Source organism: Pteropus alecto, unplaced genomic scaffold (assembly GCF_000325575.1).
Source record: "Pteropus alecto unplaced genomic scaffold, ASM32557v1 scaffold67, whole genome shotgun sequence".
Taxonomy (NCBI): domain Eukaryota; kingdom Metazoa; phylum Chordata; class Mammalia; order Chiroptera; family Pteropodidae; genus Pteropus; species Pteropus alecto.
The window spans coordinates 2,044,793-2,068,918 of NW_006441061.1; the positions used below are offsets into that span (position 1 = coordinate 2,044,793).

General features: G+C 43.2%; 1 protein-coding gene across 10 annotated transcripts in view; it reads right to left on the bottom strand.

Annotated features, from left to right (window-relative positions):
• Window positions 1-24,126, bottom strand: part of MAPKAP1 (mitogen-activated protein kinase associated protein 1) — a 229,560-nt gene that overhangs the window by 60,560 nt on the left and 144,874 nt on the right. For all 10 annotated transcript variants that reach the window (XM_015594280.2, XM_015594281.2, XM_025051281.1 and 7 more), the window contains one exon: window positions 23,868-23,977. In XM_015594280.2, the coding sequence (XP_015449766.1) occupies window positions 23,868-23,977 (110 nt within the window). The remainder of the gene's footprint in view (window positions 1-23,867; window positions 23,978-24,126) is intronic.

Sequence of the window (24,126 nt, forward strand, 5' to 3'; positions counted from 1 at the left end):
GACAAGCTGTGAGGTCAGTTTCTATTAATATACTTCTGCCAAAGAAATGATTACATAAAATCTAAAAGGCTCTTTCACACTGAACAGGACATAGTTCTCAAGGCAACATCTACCCTTTGGAAAGAGGTTTTAAAATGTCACAGCTGCGCATGAAGCCACCGCCCTCCACTTCGCAGCAGAGGGGGACACAAAAGGAAGATTCTGGGAAGCCGTTCCTCTGCAGCGACAGCAAAATCTGCTTGGGCGTTCCAAGGATGTATTTACTGCAGGAGTACCATGTCACCAAACGGCCTAGGAACAAAATACTGCTCTGGGCACTTTGAGAGCGTTCCAAGTTGTAACACCCAGGCAGGATTTTTATGGGATTTTTGTAAACCCGGGGCGAACATTTCAGCACATACAGTTCAAAGAATATCTGTAGTTATCTGTTGGGTGGTGGACACATACACACATACTGGCACACTGGTCCCTTCCTCCATCCCGTTAATCCTTGACTGAAACATAAAAGGTTTTAGTATGCAATTCCTTAACAGCTGAGGTCAGCTGAGACTCGACACCCAATGGAGAGCCAAAGGCAGAAGCCCGAGGAGAGAGAAGCCATCCACTGCCCTCGATCATTCTGCATCTTATTTCTAAAGACTCATGGGAGAAACTTCTTTCAGACCTCAGGAGCAGGAAAAGTGCACTTCCTCGGAGCCACCAGTGTTAGACAGTTTGTCACAAATCTTGTAACCAACTGTGTCCCTTTCCCCTTTGTCCATAGGGAAGATCAACACTAAATGTATGACTGACTGTAATGGCTGGACATTCATTTCTGTGTCATTTAATCCTCTGGATCTTTATTTTCCATTTTTCTTTCATGTAGTTTCAATGTATGTATTTTTTTATCCTACTATAATAATGTATGCATTCCAAATGCTTTTTGGGTTGAAGTGGGATAGAAACGAATTATCCTATCATTATTACTGCTGAGCATGAGAACAAACGTGAGGACCACCTGTGTGAGGAAAAACGGTAAAGTCACCTCACAGACACACCTTCATGTCAACTGTTTTCCATTCACCAGCTTAAAGAGCTGCTTTAATCTGCAAGAGCTTCTTGTAGCCAGAAAAGGATTATGTGTGAGCAAATAAGAGGTGAAGCTGGGATTTGAGCAGCAAATTTCTGGTGTTTGTGTCCTCTCGGGGAGTATAACTGCTGGCTATACATTCTGGGGAAGTTATTTAATCTGTGTATTTTCTCGTCTTTAAAACGAAGGTAACAGAACGTCCCGCAGAAGGTTGCTGTGAGCATTGAGCCAATCCCTCGGCTCGGTGGGGGTTCGAGGGGAAGCTGAGGCTGGGATGCTTGGCCCAGACTGCTGGACGAGGTTTCGATTCTCTCTTGTACGCAAGTGATGCTAATGGAGCAGGAGAGTGACATGAGCAGCTTTATATTTTGGTAAGATTCTTCTGGTGGCACTTTGACAATGGGATGGAGGAGACTGGTGGCAGGGGGACCATTCGAGGCACACTGTGCCAAGCCTCGTCTGCTCTATGGCAGGGGCCGGCTGAATCCCGAGTTCCTCACTGAGCCAAAGCCATCGCTGACACGCTGATGTTGTCAACAGCAGAGTTCGGTCAACGTCAGCTACTCTAAAATGTCTGCCTTCGGTGTCAGCCCTATCGCTTATAACTCTTCCTCTAGAGGCGACTATAATCATTTTCTGCTTGATCTTAATATAAGCACTGAATTATCGTCAAGTGATAACCGCTACAGCTTATACCCCCTCTGAGGCTCAGGTCGGACAATTTGGAATTTAAATAATAAAAAAGGAACAAGCTGACATGACAATAAGGTCACACTTTAGCGTCTTCTCTGAGCCAATACACAATTTGCTCTCAGTGAAACAGCTGAATATAATCGAATTAAATACGATGCCTATTACAAAAGAAGAAAGACCAAGGCTGTTCCAATAAACCAATTCTCCCACCTAGTTACACGGCAAAACCTTCAGGAAAGGTTTTGAAAGCATGACCCATCAGTTCTAATTTTTAAAACTTATCCTTTCAGTCAAGACTAGAAAAAGGCCCATTCCAACTTTTATCTTTACTACAAAGTGCTGTTATCTTGGCCTGATGTCAGGAGCTCTATCTCTCTTTCTGCTGACAAGCAGAGACGAGAAAGATAAGATTGGAAACGAATCTCACTTCTCTGAGTAAATAAATAATCAATACTCATCTAAATGTAAATGAGAAGGTAGCCCCTCTGATAACAGCGCCCTTATCAGGGAGCCAATTTTCTTCAGACATTTGGCCTCAACCAAATCACCATCATTCAGCCCCAGCCTAATGGCAAAAAATCGTAACTAAATTGAACCGATCACCAGAGATCAACCAAGTTCGGCCTTGGCCACTTCAGGTTCAAATGTTTGGGAATGCAATTTTGCCCCCATTAACTTTCAATAGCAATGAAGAACAGACTGGTCAAGGGGCCAGTATGTGCAATAAACAAACCCCAGAAAGGGGGCCAGTCGGAGGATGAGAAGGGGGTGGGTTCAAGTGTTTAAACGGGGTAACTGTAGCAAACCCCAAAACTGAAGGGAAGTCCGACACGGTGGGGTGGAGGGAGAACAGTCTTTCCTCTTATCAAAGGCTTGGCTGAAACTGAGAAGACATTTAATTTGCCTGACGATGATGGTTAAAGTTTATTAAGACAAATGTAAATAAAGAAAAAAGATCCTAAAAAGCTACAGTAGCTAAAAATAACCTAAGGCTCAAATGATCAATTTCTTCCAACTAATTTGTACCAGACTTACACCTGACCCAGCAGTGCTGTGCTGACCTGATTTTACTGAAATAAGACGCCGTCCACAAGACAAATCGCTTTCAAACCACTGCACTGGGGCTTCCATTTCTTTGCTGCAAGACTCAATTCACGGCTGATGAGAGTATCGGGGAAATTATGACTATTATTGATAGGACAGCAAAATCATTCTTACACAGTAGTCCTCAAGTCGACAGAAAGCTTGCACTGGACCATTAATGAAGGTGTCAGCTAGAATCAGAAATTAAAGACAAAGGGTGGGAAAGGCCTAATTTTTAGAGCACATTAAGGACACCTTGTGCAGAAGCAGCAGCCATTTATCCTTTTAAGAGTAACAAAGCCTAAATAAGGACCCAGTGAGGAGCAGGCTGCTCTGCCTGCAGTCAGGGAAGGGACGTGCTTCCTTTTTGCTTGGCCTGGGACTCCTGGAGCTCAGGCTCTCAACACTGTCGGCTTCCAATCTTCATCAGCCAAAGGAGGCCATGTCTGGTGAGACAAAATGACTCAAAGTTTTACCATCTTTGCTCCTGATGAGTTTCTAATCCTAGAAGGTGGATATGTGGTGGCTACAGCGTGGGTTCTGGGGTCAAAAAGAGAGTTGGATAAAAATCTTGGCTCTTTTACAAGCTATGTGACACTGGGCAAAGTTATGTGATCTCAACGTTCATGGAGTAATTGCAAAGATACGTGTAACACAATGCCTAGGATATAATAAACACTCGGCAAATGTCGGTTGTTATACTGCTGTGCAAACTTAGCAAAATCATCAATTTAACCTTTTTGAAACAAAAGTGACTGACACTGAGGTCTCTCCTGGCCCTTAACAAAGTGCTTGACGTGCATTAGCTCTATGAATCATAAAACTCTCTGAGGTATAATTCCCATTTTACAGGGGAGAAAGAAAATGTGGCGTGGTTTTAAGTCACGTGCAAGGGTGAGGCCAGGACAAGGATCCAGGTGTGTGACTCCAGAGCCTATGCTCTTAACTACACTGCTATGCTGGATCTCAGAAAGAACGTTCTATACTCTTCTTAATCTCTGGGTTGAAAAAAAAGAAACTGCAAGATTGAGATGACTTATCAGTTCAGAAAGGATGTTAGGTGGGGACGGAGAGAGAAGAGAGAGGGGATAGTTGGTCTTCAGAGGTCAAGATTGAGGGCCCCCAGCCCTAACAGCAGGTGCCTATTAAGTGATGGGCACTTAATATGAACACCAGCTCCTTGCCCTGATTTTTTTTTTTTCCCCCCGGGGGGAAGAGGACTTTTTTTTCCTAAGTTAAATGATTTACAGAGTTACTGCCTCAATCCACAGTTCTGAAAGTGTGATTTCTTTAGGGTTTAACTATACCCATTTCTACTCCTGTTACAACTTTTTTATTGCGATAGAAAACATTTACTGGAAATATGTTACTGCTATTACCAGGTCATAAAATAAAAAGAAAAATAGTTTATGTATTGCCATCATTTCCAATCATCAATCAGAAAGTGCCACGAGGAGGAGAGGAAAGGGCGTGCGGCTGAGATGTCCTTCTTTGTGCAGCAGAAAATGCAGGAGCATCGTAATTCTTTAGAAGGCATTTCTTCTTGAATGCCCAGCCTCACAGATGGGCTCCTGGGAGGAGAGGAAGGCACACCTCTCGGCACCTCCCCTCCTCCCTGCGGCCTGGCCTGAATCCCTGTCACAATCAAGAACGCTTTCATCCCAGCTTCCTCGGGGCCTGCTTCTCTCTGCACCGAGCAGGCTGGATTAGAAGCATTTTTGTCTATTTGTCATTGTTTTGCCCCCACCCCCCTCCCATCGGGGTACTCTTTGAAGATGGGGGTGGGGTGGGTGGAGAGGCTTTTTAAACATCCAACCGCATTCCCAGAGGTCCAGCAGAGCAAAAGGCTCTTTGTAGGTGCTCAATAATCACTGTTAAATAGAATGGCTTCGACAAGGTGGCATTTAAAATTGAACAACCTTGACCCAACAAAGGAATCTATCCTGAGAAACATAACTTCAAGTTCACAATGAAACCTGTTCAAAGATGTCTGAATATCAAAACGTGCAGCACTGCTTTAATATCAAAAATTGCACACAATCTAAATATTCTCCAGTAGGAAACTATTAAATAAATTATGGTATATATTGTACAGTGGGATGTTATGTGGCTGTTAAAAAATTAAGCTAAGTTAGAAAGACATGGGAAGATTTCTATGACACAATATTAAATTAAAAAATAAATAGAATGTATAGAGTATGCTCCAGTTTAATAAAGTAAAACCCGGCTATATGTGCATTTATACGCGTGAGTGCATATTTGCTGAATGCACACACCAACACGATCTGAAAGGAGATGAGCCAAACTGTTCTTAGTCACTCTGTTAACCAGAATTAACTCTGGGTGTGGGAGGCGTAGCAGCAAAGATGAAGGCTTTTGCTTTTTACTCTACAGACTTTCATTTTCTGGATTTTTGACAGTGGGCATATACTGGCATTACTTTTGTCATTAAAAATCCAATTAAAAAAAAATGAGGTTGAACAATTTTTGCGGTGATTCCGGCTAGATCAGATTAGGGCCTGTGGCCTCTGGGGCCTCCTCACCCCGTCTCCGGCTCCTCACAGATGCTGTGGGCTCAGCAGCGGCTGGGGAGACACCTCAGCAGTGGCGGAGCCAGGAACTAAAATGGCACAGAGCTTGTTCGGGGGTTCTGTGGTCCAAACAAGCCATGGGTTGGATCACAGAGACTTCCAGAGCTGCTCGAAGGAGCAAGGCAGCACAGGTGAAGAGGGCTGGAGCATCTGAGGCTGGCTGCTGGTGTCGAGGCAGCTCACTGAGAGACTGTGACTGCGGACCAAGGCTCAGAGCACCCACCTGCTACTCTCTCGCGCCCCGTCTAGATGACTGTGCCTGCTCGGTCCTCCTCATGGATTCCAGATGGGCTGTAGAAAACAAAGGCCGACCGTCTCTCTCTCTGGCCTGCTAGACCTCCCTCTAGGGCAGCCCTGATGCCTCCATTCCGGCGGTCTGTCAGGGGTCCACGTCTGCAGCTCCGTGTGACAGCTGTGTGACCCTGGGCAAGTACCTTAACCCTTCTGTGCCTTACTTTCCCATCTGTAAAAGAGGGATAATGACAGTACCTACCTCTTAAGAGTTGTTTCAAGGATTCAATAAGTCTTATGCTTGGGCTGCTGCTTCTGCTAAGTAGCACTTTTTTGGTGGGGGGGTTGTGGTGGGGAAGAGTGGTTTCCAGTTTTCCAGCAGAAGCTAGAACCTCTAGAACTGGTCTCATTCCTTTCCCCTTCTCATCTTCCACCTAGGTGACACAGTAATCGAGAAACAACCTCCAAACTATGCCACTTCAGTCCTCCGTGCCTTTGCTCACACTCATCTGCCAGATTCGCCTTGCCTCGACTGCACTTCTCCAGCACTGTTCTTTCCTGAGAAATCAAAACTCTGCTTCGGACCCACTGCCTCCGGACTTCGCAACCCACGCTAGAAAGACCTCTGAGTGGGCTTGTCTCTCTCGCATCTCTGCATCCCCAGGACGGTCACGGCAGTGTGTGCTCAATGAGTATACTGTGACTAAGCAGAAGCCCAGTCTGCTTGGCTGCCAGCCTGACCCCCTCTTCCTCCAAAGCAGACTTGAAGATCCACCTCCATCTGATTACAAATGTCCCCGCTGTCTGGGAACTCCAAATAATGCCCCAGTTCTCACCAGTGCAGATCAAGCTGAGACATTACTGCTGTGGACACTGCCTGGACGACCAACCCTGCTGGGGGCCAGTCCCGCCTCCGGATCCGTTCGGTCCCCTCGCCCGGGCCTGCCTCCTCACGCCACTGCGACCTGTCCCACCGTGCTTCCTCCCAGAGTCCTCTGAGCTCCAATGCACATGAAACCTGCTCCGTACGAGAGCAAGAGGAGGTGAGGCATGGCCAAGCCCAAACTTCCAAGCTTGGGGAAGGCCAGGCAGGAGCCGCCTCCACACTGTCCCAGGCGGAGAGCATGTTCAAAGGGACAGACCCTTCACCACCAGGAGGAATGCTAAAAGTCCATATCCTATCACTAACCTGCCATGAATGCACTTCCCTTTGAAAAAAGGAGGCCTGATATGACTTGTAAGAAAGAAATATTTTTTTTTCCTCTTTCAAATCCAGATATCACTGGTTAGAAAGGATGGAAGCCTTTAACACTGTCCCTTAGCATCCAATTTTTCAATCCAATCTGTTTCTCTTGAGTCGGTGTGACATTACCAAATTTTACATACAGTTATCTGTTGCTCTGTAAAGAAATACAGATGGCTTTTGTGGAAATAAACAGTCATTTATTTTAAACAATTGTAAAATAGTTTATGGAAACCAGTGGGGTAATGCATTCAAATAAATGCCAAAACTGGTTGACGGGGCGCCAGGGTGCTCAATCACACTGCTGAGGAATTCAGCTGTGGGGAGCAGACAGTAAATCCGGAGTGACAGAATTTCCCGTGATGGCAAAGGTTTCTGACATCCAGTCCAGTGCTCAAAAACCACAGCAGTTCAAACCCATTTTCCTTAACACAGCCTTGACAGCCAGTGAAATTAGTGAATTTAGTCACAAGCACCTAAGGACAAAAACAAAAGAAACGAACAAAAAGGAGACTTCATCTGTCTGCAGCCTTTTCTGAGTTACACAAAAGCGGTGACTCTAACCCGAGTCAATGCAGACGAAGCTCGGGGCCAAATGTTTTCAATCATTGGACTTTGTTATGATACGGTGGAGTCTGAAGACATATTCAAAGCTGCTTATGCCTGAGACGGACTTGGGTAAACTACACCCTCTCTGAGCCTCGGTCTCCTCCTCCATAAAACGAGGATAACAGTTGCCACGTACTTGACAGGCTGCTGAAGAGATTCGGTGAGGCGCCAGGAGTGACAGTGTTCTATACAGAGCAGGTGCCAGTGCCCCTCCCCCCTGATGGAAGGGAGTCTAGCCCTGGGTGAGACCGCAGGGCCTCGTAGGGGCTTCCATCAACTCGCCAAGGAAGCGCTGCGGACAATGAACAGCAGGAACGGAGAGAACTCCAAACACGCTTTGGCTTTTAATTTTACGGGACAACAGACTATAACCTTTTTAACCTCTCCTTCTCAGATCAGCTCTTTTTCCTTGTAACCGGGTTTCCAACGATGACACTGGGTCTCCCGATGAATCAACCCAGTTGTTCATCAAACATGAACAAACCCACCATGTGCCACGCACCGTACAAGGCACTATAGATGCGAAGGTGATTAAGACTGATTCTGGCCTCAACGGAGTCAGCGTAGTGAAAAAGGCAATCAGTTTGGAACACTTCTTACTCATCCTTCCTCCTTCCGGTGGACATTAAGTCAACTCCCCATCCCGTGGACCCTACCCGCTTCACAAGCCTCCCTTGCATTGCTTATCACCCAGCCCACAGTAACGGTCTCCCTGCCCATCTCGTGGCCTCCACCCATCCATTCTTCACCCTACTGCTGCTCTCTGGAGTCAAACTCTAAGAGTTATCACGCCCATGCTTAAAAATCCTTCCGCAACTTCCCGGTGGCCAACTCCTTACTCTACTCTAGACTTTCTATCCATTGCAATTTCTTGTCCTCTATGATCCAGTCAAACTGGTGTCCTCGCTGTTCAGTGCATATACTTTTCAGTCTCCTGCCTCCGTGTCACTGCCTGCTCCGCCAGTCTGTCGAAACCACGACCGTCCTCTATGGTTATTCCCCAAGTCTTATTTGGCCTCCGTCGACACTGCATCTTCTTTTCCTTGACTGACTTCCATGAGAGCTTCAGTTTCTACCAGTTTCCCAGACTGGCTGCTTCCTTTCCCAGCAGTACCCTGCATGGCCCCCACCACAGCCATCTGGGCTCCTGCCTCAGCCGCTTCCACTAGATGAGAAAGACCTTAATGCGGGGTTCAAATCCCAGCTACATGGAGCTTTAAGACCTTGGGACATTATGTAAGGGCTCTAAGCATTGTTTTCTTATCTCCAAATTGAGGATGATGATAATTTTTAACTCATGAGACTGTTTTATGGATTAAATAAGGCACTATAGCCTAGCACGTAATACTCAATAAATGGCAATTATTTATTGCTGTATTGATACAATTTTGCACATTTCACCACGTTGAACTCTGAATCTGTTAGATGAGAAGCTAAATGACATATCTTGTTTTACTTTAAGCCAACTGTGGCTTCTAAGCCAAGATGTTAAAATATGCTTCTCTTTGTGCTCAACATACAAAACAAAAAGGCAAAAGCAATGGAAAAAGTGGCAGCGGAGCGGGTAGAGCAGTGTGGCTGCCAGCCATTTTCCTTTCTGGGAGTTTTCCTTCTTGTTAGATCTATTATCTGGGAGCTGGGCTGCCCTGCTGGCTTTCCATTTGCCTTGCTAATAACAGTAAATCCAGCAGCTTCCACTGCAGCTCCTGTCTCCTTCAGCTGACTCTGAGGCCAATCAGCATTTCCTCTCTGCTGTCAGATGTTCAATGGGAAGTCCTGCTCAAGAGAAAATTTATGACAAAAGTTTCTCCAGCTTTTAACCCTTCTGCACGTCCAGCCCCAGATGCGGAGTGCTCCAGAGGAATGCTAGGTCACTCCTGCACGTGCGCACCTATGTTCTCCCTGGTGCTCCGCTGCTCTGACAAGGGGCCTCGGACCCCTGGAAAAGCTCGAATGAGCAGCTGGGCGGACAGATGCACACGTTCCGGGCCGCACCTGATGTGGGATAAATGTGCGCTGCGTTCCTTAGCAGCCAGCGTCTCTGTTCAACCATGACTCAAAGCAGTCATACTCATAAACAACGAAGTGTCCTATCACCAAATGGTGAGTATGGCTGCGCCTCACAACAGTGAAGCTGAAGGGAGGGGCAGAACTAACACCTACTGAGTAATAAAATTATAGCGGCTATGCGCCCGCTGTCTGACGCAGATTTCTACTTAATTCTCATAATGGTATGAAGATAACACTCTCATTTCTAGACGAGGAAAATGAAGTTCGAACAGGCAAAGAAACTTCCCAGAGAGCTAGAAAGAGTAACAAGGACAAGAGTGGAATCAGGGAGATGTTTTCAGAACCCAGGTATTCAGGTCCAGAGTTAAGGCTAGCAGCCAGCAGCCAGCAGCCTGTGATCTAGTTGTGACCTTACATCGGCATGACCTGAACAAGGCCACCAGTTGGTAGTGGTAGTGTGAGCTTTACGCCAATAGAGGAAGTGTGGTCCTTGGATCCATGACGGCCATCCCTGAGATAAATCCTCCAGGGACTGCAGAGGAGGAGAGAGCACTGGTTCTGTCTTTTGAGAGACAATGGGTGATCCTTCATAATCTCCTCAGCTGGAAGAGCACGCTGGCCATCAGCAGAGGCTCGGGCTCACTGGCAAAGGTGGCAGTGGTCGGCAGCCACCACCAGGCCCTTACAGACCTTCTGTTCTTGAGAAGAAGGGTCTCATCACGGGGCTTTTATTTTAGGTAAGTTCAAGTCTTTTGGGACAGCTACGTTCTAGCTCACTGGGCTTTTCTATGACCTCTTCTCTACCTCTCCACATAAGTTAGACAATACAGTTAACCAGATCAGTAGATTTAGTACGCTAATTTTTGTCCCAATTAAAAAAAGAATGTCAAAATGTACATGTGACAGCTGTTTGGGACTCTAACGTTGTGGAAAAGCAGCTGTGTTCATTTACATTTGAGGCATCAGTCATCCCTAGAATGGGATGGCATACTTGGCTAAGAGCTTGTACTTTAACCTATGGAAAATACAGATCACAGAGACAAAATGCTGGCAAAAGTCACCATGTAACAGTTATACTTGTATAACATTTTGGTCTTTAAAGGTTTGAAATGTTTATAATGAAAAGCCACTATTTAATAACAACGTTCTCATAGAAAACTGACATCTAACACCATGAAATGGATTGTGGCTTTTAGGAGAAAGTGAGTTTCCAAAAAGAGAAAGTCCATGTAAGGGAAAGAAAGAAGTATTTCTAAGCTCTAGGATTTGAAAGTAAGCTGTCTTTTCACAAATGTGAAAAACTATTTTTACTTTTATCAAAGTACAAGTATATACAGTTTTACAAGTAAATAATAAATACAAGTTCTATAATGAAAACCAGTGAATTCCCTGCCCATCTCTGAGTCCCTTCTTACTGGCCATTAGTTTAACCTTTTTGGTAAGTTCTTTTGGTACCGACCTTCATATTTTTATTAGCATTCCTAGTCAGCTGCTTTAAAAATTATTTCAATGTCACACAGTATCTACTCACTCTCTGGAAGACGAGGATTGAGCATGTGCTCTCTCCCCCACTCGTTCACTCCCTGCCTCCTCCCGTCCCACGATGGGAAGTGAGTGCTTTCATTTTTTTTCTGTAACACACTGTGTGCAGTAGCTTCCTCCTGCTGGGCACCTGTACTTGATTATCGATGCTTAAAATGTCTGTTTTTGGTACACTCCTCTGGCTCCCCAAGAATTCATTAGAGATTCCTGTCATTAAGGGAACCTGGAAAGCAACTAATTTCAACTGATGTACACTGTGTTTCATTTTTAAGACATTTACATTTTTACTTGATGATTTAATTCTGAGGAAGTCTGATCAATAATAATCAAAGTACAGTGAATGGCTTCCTGACTAGACTGGCTTTCACTGCTTCTCCTTAGTTCATTTCACAGAATGTGCCAGCCACCAACTCTGGGCCAGCTTCAGTGCTGGCCAGGTACAGTGCTGGCAAACCAATAAAAAAAACCCGTTCTTCTCCAAACCCTCTCCCAAGGAAAAAGGGGGGTTCTCATCCTTCTCCTCAGTAAGGTACTCGTCATCATCTGGTGAGATCAACGTATTAGGGACTCACTGGGGCAGGCCATGGCGCCTCTGAGAGGAGGCCGAGCAGCTGAGGGACAGCGTTCTTCCCAGCAGCTTCCAAGCCTGAGATACGGCCCGAACCTCTTCATTTCCACTATGATCCACATGGAGCCACTCACTGCTCATGAATTCACGCAGCCATTGCTGCCCTCTGCTTCCTCTGGGGGACACTGAGACTCTTCATGGAGGGATGTGAGGGGCTTCGTACTTCAACTCTGTCTGTAACTTCCATAATCATTCGCTCAAAAACCATGTTGCTGTTTAATTACATTCCCTCTTTCAAATGTTTCCTGCTAAGAAGCAATAGACTCCATGAGCTACTCAATGGTTAATACTCAAGTATTTAAAAATCACTTGTAAACATGTTTGTTACAGGCAAGTGTAGTTTATCCGCTTTACCTCTCGAATCTCTGGCAGAGTGGATTTGCTGATCTAAGCTGTATGATGAATGAGGCTTGTGTTCATTAACCCACGCCTACATATACGTTTTCATGTTAGTCAAAAGTCATTAGAGTTGACTCTCTGGATCTCGTTTTCTCCTTGTTCAAAGTAAAGGGTGCCTCCAGCAGATCCATACCCAAACACAATCCAAAGGCTAGTTCTATCACAGGGTATAAGATTTCTATAGACTTAATTCATTGGAAAACAAAAGGTGCAGGCAAAGGCCAAGTTGCATGGGTAGAATAAGAAGTAAATCAAACCCTAAAAAGTCAGGTTTTATGGTGTGCTCGATGTGGCAGTGGCAACAGAGACAAGGCAGCTGACCTCCACTGAGCACTTACTATGAAATGTTTTACGTGCATTCAGTTAAAATAACCACCCTACAAGGTAGGTATTATTACCTCATTGACAGAAAAGATAACTCAAGGTAGAGGGGTTTGATGACGTGCCTAACTTCACAGCTGTGTGAAAGGTACGACTGGGGTGGGGACCATGGCTAGTTGGGTTCCAGAGTCCAGGCCTTTGCCACTGAATCACGTACCATATCTAACTGAAGCAGCAGGTGCACTTGGTGTTTCTAGGGAGAAAAGCACACCGGCCTCCCCCGAGCTGTGGATCCTATAACCGTAGCCGGTGGGAGACATACAGCACAGTGGTTAGGAATGTAAACTTTGGCTTCATACATCTAGGTGGCCTCCCAGCTCCCTAACTCACTAGCTGTGTGACCTTGGACAAGTCCTGTATCCTCCTCTCTGACCTTTACTTTTCTTACTTATAAAACAAAAATAACAATCAATTCAAATAGTTGTTTCAGGGATTAAATGACATAGTAAAAAATGTCGTTTGGCTGACTGCCTGGCAAATTTTGAACATTCATTAAGTGGTAATAATCATTATTATATTCATAACTCTATGTGCTACTTAAAGCCACAGATCAATGGAAGAAACTACGACCTCGAAGATGTTATTTAACATAAAAAGTAACGAAAGATAAAATATCCTACAAATAGAAATAAAGAGTAGTGTTTTCTATGCCATCAGAACATATATTTGTAAGTCCAGAAATTTATACTAATATAAGTAGAATCTAAGTTATATATTTTTAATTTTATGAGGTCTTTGCTATTTTATTATGAATATTTTTAAGTCACAGAAAAGTTGAAAGAACTGTACACAATACCTAGATCCTACAACTAACACCTTATTATACTTGCTTTATCACATTTCTATTCACCAGCCCATTTACAAAAATGCATTTCTAAGTAAGGAGCAGACAACAGTATATTCACTCTCAACACTTCAGTGTGTATAACATTACCTGGTGTTCAATATTTAAGATTCTCTTATTTTATAGTAAAATTTACATACAGCAATATGTACAAATCTTACAAGTACCATGTAATAGTTCTGACAAATGCATACACCTGTGTGATACCAGCTCCTGTGAATATATAGACTGTTATCTTTACTCCAGAAAGTTCCTCCATCTGCAGTACATCTTAAGTGGGGAAGCTGGGGTACAGGGAAAAAAACACTGGGCTCAAGAATCAAGAGGTCTAGGTTCAAATCTCACCTACATGACTCATTAGCAACACACACATGTACAACACGCACATGCACAACACACACATGTGCAGCCTCAGTTTCTCAACCGTAAAAAAGAGATAATGCCCATCTCCCACGTTCATTGTGAAGGTTAAATACAAAAACACCTGGAATACAGTAAGTACTCAGTAGCTGTAACCAAAGGGTACTTTCTCTCTACACGCCTCCCCAGCTTGCCCCAATCTGAGGATGTTCCCTTCGAAAAGAAAATAAATGGTAAGGACAAAATCAAAACCGAAACTCAGAAAACCCACGACCCAAACGCAGTTAAATGAGGGGTGAGGGGCAAAGGCCCCTCTCCGCCTCGGCAGTCCTCTCCCAATTTATCCACTCTGACTTCAGCTAATTAAACATCTGTCTCGACGGCCTCCTCGGCAAATTCGTCATCCCCACTTTGTGACACTGATTGTTGGTTGCAGCCTTTTCCCCACTCGCTGCCATTCCCAGAAACTTCTAGGAGTTTACTCACCAGGCACATGGCAAGGATGATGCAGGGTCCCCATTAACCCCCCACAGTTGCCCTTGGTGCCAGTGCTGTTCATAATGCTGCCAGATGTGTCCTTAGATGTGCTCCCGCCCCCCAAAAGCAAACCTATTAAGGGACGACTTTTTGGTCTACATTTCTGATTTGCAGATTATGATGAACTTTCTAAGTGTGCCAGACTAAAATAAACTACTTAACAGAAAATCTGTTTTTTAAACTAGTTCTGATGACGAAGTTAAGCAGGTCACAACAGAAGGTCTCAAATGAGGTGAGCTGGAGTCTAGTGAATTACCAGCTGGCTCTCTCTGAACATGAACAAAGCTTTGCCGGTGAAGAAAGGGCCAGTGGGCAAACAAGTGAAATGGCCTGGCCTTTCTCTACATACTGAAGTGTGCATGTGTGCATGTGATGTGTGTGTATGTGTGTGTACGCACATATCTGCTTAAACAGGAAAAGGGGAGGGGAGGTGGACAGAATTAGGCTTCCTCTCAATCGCAGTTCCGACTAAAACAACTGATTGACTTAAGAACTATCTTTTAGAAAGATAAATGCCTAATAGAAATACTCAACGGTGCTTAATTACACTAAAAACCCAGAAATGCAAATTAAAATGAGATACTAACTGCTAACCATCAATCGGTATGACAAAAATTAAAGAATGATCATATCCAGTGTTAGTAAAGGGTTGGGGGAAAAGGTCCTCTCCTATAATCTTTGAGTGTCAAAGAATCGGTATAAACTGTTTGAAGAGCAATTTGTTTTTGTCAACATTTTAAATAAGCAACCCCCTAGACAAGCAATCCCATGTTTAAAACCCAGCAGAAATGTGCAATGACTATTCCTACAAGACGGCTCACTGTATGTTTGTGTAAAACTGAAAATCTGGAAAAAATCTAAATCTAAATGTCCTTCAATAGAAAGCCAAGTTAAATAAATTTAACGAGAAAGATAAAAATGCAGCGGTTACTCTAATATAGAATGCTTATGACATATTGACTGAAAAATTGCAAAATCAGATATCCTCTATGGTATCATTTTAAGAAACCTTTACTCAGATAAATTTTTCACAAGTTCATTTAACAAATGTTTATGGAGTGTTCTCTATCTGACAAGCACTCTGCTAGATGCTAGGTATGTAGTGATTTTTAAAAACCAAAAACCAAAAATCAGGGTCCTGCCCCCACGAACTTTACAGCCTTTATGTGTATCTGCATGAAATTTTTTTTTAAAAAGTATTTACACCAAAGAAAGAGAAAACTTTCGCTTTTTACTTCTCTCACCTTCACGATGTTTTTTTCCCCAACAAATATTTAACTTAAAAAAAAATTCTTTAAAAGCCCTTAACCTTCACGTTGTTGTAATATTAACACCAGAACTGGTGGCAGCTCCAAGCTGTTTTAATCCCCCCAAACTGTGCATTCTCTAATGACAGAAATCGGAGTTTACAATGGTGTCCGCCCCTGTTTCCTGGACTGAGCACCCCCCACCTCTCCGCACCTTAGTTCAAGGCTCATCACATTTGGGCAAGGTCCTTAAGAGCCTCCTCACTGCCGTCTCTGCCTCCTGTTTTATGTCCTCTAATCCATTTTTTAAAACACAGATGGTGTTTTCTATAAGAAATTATGACTGTGTTGTTCTCCTTTCAATGGCTCCCCTCTGCCATCAGAATGTAGTTCAAATTCAACAGTTTACAAATATGATCTGGTCCCAAGTGACTTCAGGCTCATCATTCCCCGCCCCCGACTCCCACGGTTTCCAGAAGACACAGCACTTTCACTTCGTTCCTTCATTCCTTCGTTCGTATCCCTCTTCACCTGAACAGTTTTTACCACTTTTCAGGTCCCGGCTGGATAATTTGCTCAAGACAATCCTCCCTGACTCCCTAAGACTGGACTAGGGCTCCCCTCCCACAATGTGCTCCCCTAGACTTATTTCTGCTCATCACGTGCGTGGTATGGTAACTGCCTATCTGTTTGTCTCTCCAACTAAACAATAAGTGTCTTGAGGGTAAGGACCGCTTCCTGCTTAATGAGCCCCCAGGAAATGGGTGCACCTCTTCTAATTTTGAGCACACTACCGGGCCTGGGCCGATCGGATCTGGCCCCTGCCTAACTTCTGCAGCTTATTCTCTGCCTTGTTCCTGCTCCAGCAATTTGGAATGTTTATGTTTTGTGACTACATCTCAACAAGTCTCTATCTGGAATGTTCTTCTCACTTACCCATCTGGCAAAGTTCTAATTAATTTTCAAAAAGCTGTCAAAGAAATCACTTACTCCAGAGCATCTTTCCTCAGGTCCCTGCCTCACCCAGTAGTTTTAAATACTCCCTTATCTGTGCTGCTTTAGCAGCTTCAATATTTCTAGCTGTGAACTGACCATATTTCACTGCCCCTTCTTCTGAGTCTGTTTTCTCAATGGGTTGTCCACCTGATTTCTGGTACAGTGCTTACACTGGATGGTGACTGCTGAACTAAACAGGGTGTCTTGAGAGCCATACAGAGCTTTAGAGCACAGGTGGCCCTTTCCTACAGTGTCCTTGATTAATCCTTCCTCAACCTCTCCCACGTTACAGCTAAGAAAAGCGAGGCTCATAGAGGTAAATACATGACTGCACATTCAGTTACCACAGTTTCTTATTCTATATATATATTTTTCATTTTTTAACGTTTCCAAGATCAGGATACAGCTAACAATCAATACGTACATTTAATGTAGTATTTTTTTCTTTCTGAAAAGCTATTATTAAATGAGTGCTGCTCTGGAATTGTCCCCAGCAGACCCAGGGAAAGGTCCTCTGACTCCAATGTGTGTGCCCTGCACCACTGCACGGCCTCTCAGGAGTGTACGTCCTTTCTCTTCCTTTCATTCTGCTTTTTCTTAATCTAATCCATCCTGGTGACTGCCCCAGATGGAGCGAATGAATAGACTTCGTGATGAAAAAGGAACTCCTGAAAGATTAGTGACTAGCAAGAAGAGTAAATGCTGGTCAAATGTAGTTTTGGCGAATGATGTATTTCACGGTTTTCTGATACAGCGGTTACGAGAGCTCATAACACCTTTCTAAAATAATTGGGTCTCTAAAGTGGTTCCAAAAGATTTTTGCTTGACATAAATTCTCTAAATTTCCAGGCTTTCTGGATACAATAGTTGACTGCAATGCCATCTTTAACGTGCTCTGCTCTATACCCAAGAAGATGCATCAGGAGCCTCAGAGCACTACGAATGGGGGAGGAGGACTCAGGTGAGATGAAGGGAGAGAGGAGGCGAGGAGGAATATTTAACTGGGAGCTTCCTGACTGGGGCACCTGTGAGTTGTACGTTTAAACACCTTAGCACTCCACCGGTTTCCCACAGGGCCACTGGATACCGAGTGTCAGGTCCTTCTTTCGTACCCAGCCCCCCGACCCCCTACAAATGGCACAGGCGCGTTATTTATTCTTTCATGAGGGGCAGTTTTCTGCAGGGATTACTGCTTTTTGGGCAAAGAACATTTAAACAGTCTTGTTTACCTTTTCTCTGTCTTCATCTTCTTGTTCGTTGTTTTTTTAAAGGATGACCAGCTGCAGCGTAAGGAAACTACACGTCTGTGTCCCTGGCTCACAAAATATTTTCTTGGATGAAACGTTACTGAATTTTTTGTCTTTACAACTATACGTGAAGTAGGTTCTGTTCACCCCTACAGCTGGCAGATACTTTATCTCTATTTAGTCTTTGGAGAGCATCTCGGGCTAGAAGAGTGTTAAAAATTCTACTCCATCTAAAATACATGGGCTTCTCTTCTCCACAGGGCAACTCGGGACAGGTGTATGTTGCTTTAAGAAAGCCAGACGTAAAACATTAAAACTGACACCGATACAGACAAACTGTGCAATTACATAAAGAATTCCTGGCTTTATATCCAGATTCACCACAGGGTTCTTTTAAATGCTGCACTTCCCTAGTGCATTTAGATCTTAGAATCAATGAACATTTCTGTTTACAGAATTTTAAATTTGTTCTCCCATTAGGGTTCTAATAAGCAACATGGTACAATAAAAACAGTGCAAGCTTTGAGGTCAAAAAAGCCCAGGCTCCAATTCAGAATCCGCCATTTACTTACTGTGGAAATGTGAGTTACTTTAACTTCTCTTAGAGCTGAGGAGAGAGAAGCTCACGGAGGTAAGTGTATGATTACACATATAGTTATCTTAGTTCCTTAATTCTAAGATGCACGTTTCCCTCTACTTTTTAACACTTCTAAAGTCTCACCTGCAGAAGAGGAATAATAATGTCTACTTTCTAGGGATTAGATTAAATGCGGTAATATCTGTACTTACACAAAGGCATTGGATAAATCAGCTCTTACCTGATTGGAACTGAGCTTGCGGAAAGACTGACTCATTCTTAGCCACACAAATCCCCTTTGTAACACTCTTGATAAGTAATAAATTAATCTGCATACGCCTTTCTCGGTCTACCTGGCATGAGAGTGAGGCCTCCTGCGGGAGGTGTCGCGGGAATGAGTCAGGATGGCCCCTGCTGCCGCGTGGGTCTCTCACGGCGGGTCCACGTTAAGTCACCGGCGCCGTGTCCCCAGCCTGGTCTCCCAGGTGCTCGGCCTGGTCTGTGTTCCTCTGTCACACTGCAACCATCGACTCTGTACTTCTTTCCAATTCTTTTTTTTCTTTATGTTTATATTCTCTGTACACCCCACCCCTCTTTGGGACTCAGTGTATTTCAGAGTGGTTAGAAGTTTGGATTTTATTCTGAATGCAACTAGAAGTCACTGAAGTGTTTGGAGCAGATATGATCTGATTTATATTTAAAAAGATCTCTCTGGCTGCTATGTAGACAAGAGACTGGACGGGGCCAAGAACAGATGCAGGAAATCCAGCTAGCGTGCTATTTTCAACGGTCCAGGTGAAGTCATGGTAATCGGGACTGAACGGATTGAGGATATATTCAGGAGGCAAAATTGGTAGGACTTGCTAATGGATGAGACATGGGGAGTTAGCACGGGGAAGAATTCAAGGGTCAGTTTTACTACAATATTTTTAGCGGGGGGAGGGGCAGGTAAGTAAATTGACTGTGAAAAAGTGTTCTTTTTACAATAAAACACAGCAAGTTCTAACAGCCACGGCCCCTCCCCCACTCTTCCTGTCTTACACGCAAAGGTCACAATTTAAATGTCAGCTTCTCAGGGAGGAGTTCCCTGCCCATCCATGCTATACCCTGAGCTCCCCTGCATCTTCTTCTTCTCTCTCTCAGCCCCTTGTAACTACTCTCCCTCTAAAATGTGAGGTCCTCCCCGCTCAGCAAGGGCCTTTTACCACTGTCTCCCTGTATCCAGCACAACTCCCGCACTTAGGAGCACATGATGAGTCAATGTTCAACACAACTACAAATATATTATGGATCAATATGCATATTTTATATGCATTTTGAAGATAAACCTTGAGAATCCAATGACGTTATCATTAGCTGCCTCTCAGATCTGAACCCCACACACACCCTGTGGTAGGTATGTGTTCACAACTCCTCTCTGCTCCTAGTGGTCCTTTAGGGTATAATGTCTGAGAAGTCCTAGACTAGACGTTCTCACTGGTCACATTCCAGGGGTCCTGTGAAAACAGTAAGTTAGCAAGTAGTAAGGTGGTCTGTGACTCTAAGCCGAGATATTAAGAGGGGGTCCACTCAACAAAGTTAACATTTATCTTTCAAATTCTAGGTGAAATTCTGCAAAGGAAAGGTAAGAGCGAATGTCGTAAGTCTTATTAACAACACTGTACAGAATTTTCAAAAGGATCTGCAGATTAATAAAAGTTTGCTTTTCACATCAAAAGGCAAGAATCGACAGGGTTAAGAAAAAGTTCATATGCTTCTGGTTCGATCTTTCAATAGATGACAAAGAAAAACACCTTTGTTTCATGACAACAAATACTGAAAGAGAGCCCTGTAGAAAATTATTCTGCTTGGAAAATCCCACTTCAAAGCCTTCTCTCCTTCGCAGATCAAGAGATACCTACACGGTATGTCTGCCTCAACGTTAGGACTGAAATTGGATCTGCTTCCATTTCTCAAGTGTCTCTGTCATACCCAACATCATGCTTCAGGAGGCTGGTGAGGGTCGGTAGGAAGCAGCAGTTTTAAACAACAACAAAATACTAAGGAGCTCAGAAGGTCACTGATTGTGCGGGTAAACGTGACCAAAGGAGAACTTGATGAACGAAGGCCTTTACTCACAAAATAACAGTTTAGTATATTTTACCAGCTAAATCAAGGGACCAGACAGGCTACTCTTCATTATGGCAAAAACACGTCCATCAACTGTTAAGATTAGTAGAGGTTCTAGCTAATTCTTCTAAAACTGCATTCTCCATTTACATTTTTCTTAAACAGTGTGGACTTTTTGCACTGCAATGCAGGTAGATTCCAAATGTCAAGTAGGTCAGTAATAAAACGAAAAGCCAGAGAGAAACTTTTTAAAAAGAGACATTTAAAAATGGGCTTTAAAAAACGGCCTAGCAGAGAACTGACTGGAACACACTGTGAAAAGATTACTATAGTTCAGTACATGAATATTAATAGAAAAAACCCTGCAGTGTTCATAAAGAGTTATGACTTGATGAAATAATTACAAATAATGCAAGTCAAAATTTTAGATCGGTTACAAGTGTCTATAATGACATTCTATCCACAAAAAGCAAAAAATATTTTTAAACCCTAAGTGTTTCCACTGACAAAGCTATTTACCTAAACAAAGAAGAATTCTTTTGTTCAAATACCTATCACCTTCTGATTTTTTTACAAATGATAATTGTAGAGAGAGTGCCACGGGGAAGGGCAACAGAGAACTTAAATGTTAGGACAATCATTATGTCCACATCTTGATTTAATAATGAAGTAGTTCTCAATTTATTATTATTATTATTATTATTGTTATTAATTATTAAATGGAGAGCTGTCAGAAGCTCACTGTCAGCCTATCAAAGGCTTTCTGAAATCCTGATCTAATAAAACTAACCTCTAATGAACAAACAGTGTGAGAACTCTCAACTCCACACGGCACACATTCGATCTCAAGTGGCACGTCTCCCCTTTCACTTATATTCAAAGAGTAGCAAAGGGACCAGTGTGGTTCGGCACTCAGACAGGTGAAAGCTGTCTGCAGGCTGAGCACTCCATTCTGTCCCAGACGTCGAGGTGGCAGGCATCTGCTTGCAAAGACTTAGCATTAGCAGGTCATTGTGGTAGAGGCTCAGGAAATACAGGATGAGGATCTCTAACCTAGCATCTCCTGCCACCGAGTTCGAGACTAAGTTCATGTCACAATAGGTGAGCCAACTGCGAGCACCAAGACTTTTTTTTTTAAGTAAATATACTTGTGTTTCTCTCTGTGACAAGAGGATTTTCCTCTTTTCATTAATCACCCTCCAAAACAGGTCCACTCCACAACACGAAGTTCAAAAATATAAACTATACCATACCTTTAGCAAGCTAACCTTAAATAAACCTCTTCGCCAAACTGGAGATCCTTCTATTTCGTGAGACTAGAGTTAATAAAGCAACAGAAAGAGCTTCTTGTTTTAAAAAGCTTTCTAAGTTAATAAAATGGACAGTAATTTATGTAAATGCATCAATCTCAATTGACTTTTGTAGTATAAAAAGGAATAAATAATGCAGATCACTGTTTTTCGGATAACGAGTCCTAATTCTTTGCCAAGGGTATGGCAAAGACTCTGACGGAAATGGCAGGGATGTGTGTACAAAGGTGAACATAAATCAACGTGTGTGCGCTAAACGTGCTTACTGGAGATGGACGCAGAAAAACAGGCATTCGGTTGGACAGAGGTGGCTGGGACAGAGGAGACAGAGCGAAAGACACCGGCTCGGCGGTAGCCCAGTCACTTCACGGAGGTTTCACGGTCTAAAAAATCTGCGACAGCAGAATTTCTATTGAGAAGGTTAAAAGTTAGTTCTACCTCCTCATGGCCAGTTCAGAATAATGCTATCTTAGAATAAATGAGTACGTCACAAAATACACTATTATGTAAAGAAAACTTAGGGACAAGAGAAAAAATCCAGGATCGTAAAGAAAGATTAATGCTTATTAAATATCTCTAAATGTCCGAAGCTGTTTAAATACGATTGGCGCCTAGAACCCCAACATAGCTCTTTTCCCCTGGGAAGGCGAGGCTATGCCTCTTCAATCATCCCCTAAATACAAAGAGGTTTGACCCCCATGCAATGGATAAAAGTCACCCAAAAAATGAACAAAAGAGGTGTTTGGAAAAACCAGAACACCATTCATCCCAGCTAACGACTTGTTCATTATGAGTGATGATGGATAAAGACTTCTCATGCTGAGATGAAATCAAGATTTATATGCATTGTTTCCTCTCCCAACTTGTGGGAAGATCATCATCATTTAATTCTATCTCTGCGGCCAGTGATGGGCATCCAGAGAGCTGGTTATCAAACGGCGCAGTCAGCTGGCAAAAGCCGAAACGTGCAGTTGGCACATCTGGACGGAGCCGCCACAGCCGAGGGTGAACAATGACTCCTGGCGAGCATCCAAATTGCTTGCAGACGCTAGCAGGTCTCATCTACAACCGCCCCTACCAGCATCTCTCTCTCTCTCTTTTTTATGAGAATCAGATTTTCATTGCTCCATTCAATTGCTCTCCTCTGCCATTTTTTACAGCTCTTATCGTTCCCCTGGAATATGGCCTTGAGACAGCTCATCCGTGTCCTTCACTGTGTTATCTCTTCTAACTTTTATTAAAACTTCAGCTTTCATCTGAAGATAGCTAATTAAATCTGGAACAGATTATATGCCTCCCCTTAAAAAGAACACAAAACTATTTTCTTCAACCTGAACAATGCTTTCTTTTTTCCTTTCCAAAAGATAAAACCAAAAGTGTTTAAGAAGTCTCGTTCATTTACAAAGCTATTTGACATATCATATACAGGCTGATTTATACTTAGGTTGTCTGCGGTATGACAAATCTTTGAGGTATTTCTTAAAATAATTATTTCTCAATATCGGTAATATTTTTCTCTTATCTTTTAAATATCACAGTACCATAAGCTTATTTTCTGTATAAAGTTGGGTAATGAGAAATTAGAGATTAACAGGTATTTCTGTGCATCAAGTGATTTATCTTTAAAAACATTTTTTGTAACAGTTGCCCTCATTTAGTAAAACTGAATTTCCCGCTTTATTCCACATCGCAAACACTAGCAACTAAAAGTTTCCCCCACTGAAAATTATGTGAAAACATGAAATTAAAAGCAGTGCTTCAAATTTAGGATTCGGTTTTCAAGACAGCTTTACACCAACTGATAGTTGGCTCAAGTAGCTTTGTCTTCATCTATCAAAATTATTAATGACGGAACTTCCATAACCCACATGAACACATTCTTCTCACATATGCCACTGACCCAGTCTCTTCCTTGGGCCCAGGGGCAACTTAAAAATCACTTTTTTTTTTTTTTTGCCATAGACCTGCTAATCAAGCTTCTGGCACTGATACCTGAAACATCCAGAAACCAGCCATACCGCCTGCCTGCCTGCCTGCCTGCCTGCCTGCCTGCCTCCCTCCCTCACTCCTCTCCCCACCCCGCCCCCGCCCCACACACACACCAAGCACTTTTAACTAAGGGTTAAGCTTCTGTCGCTGGGGTATGATTTAACTATCCTACCTGAAATTTTCTGGGATCCTTTTCTTCGCTTCACTGCCTTTAGCAAGATTTCTTTCATGGTGACCTTTGTGTTGTCCACCTGAATAAGGGAGAATCCGTGAGCAGCATTTCTGTAGGGAGAGACAAATATTAAATCATCACCAACATTCAACCAGAGCGATGTCACTGCAGTCTTCATTGTGTTTAAGTTTTAATAAGTGTACATCAAAGTGCCAATTATTTAAAAATAGGTTAAATAACCCTACTTCTAATAACAGAG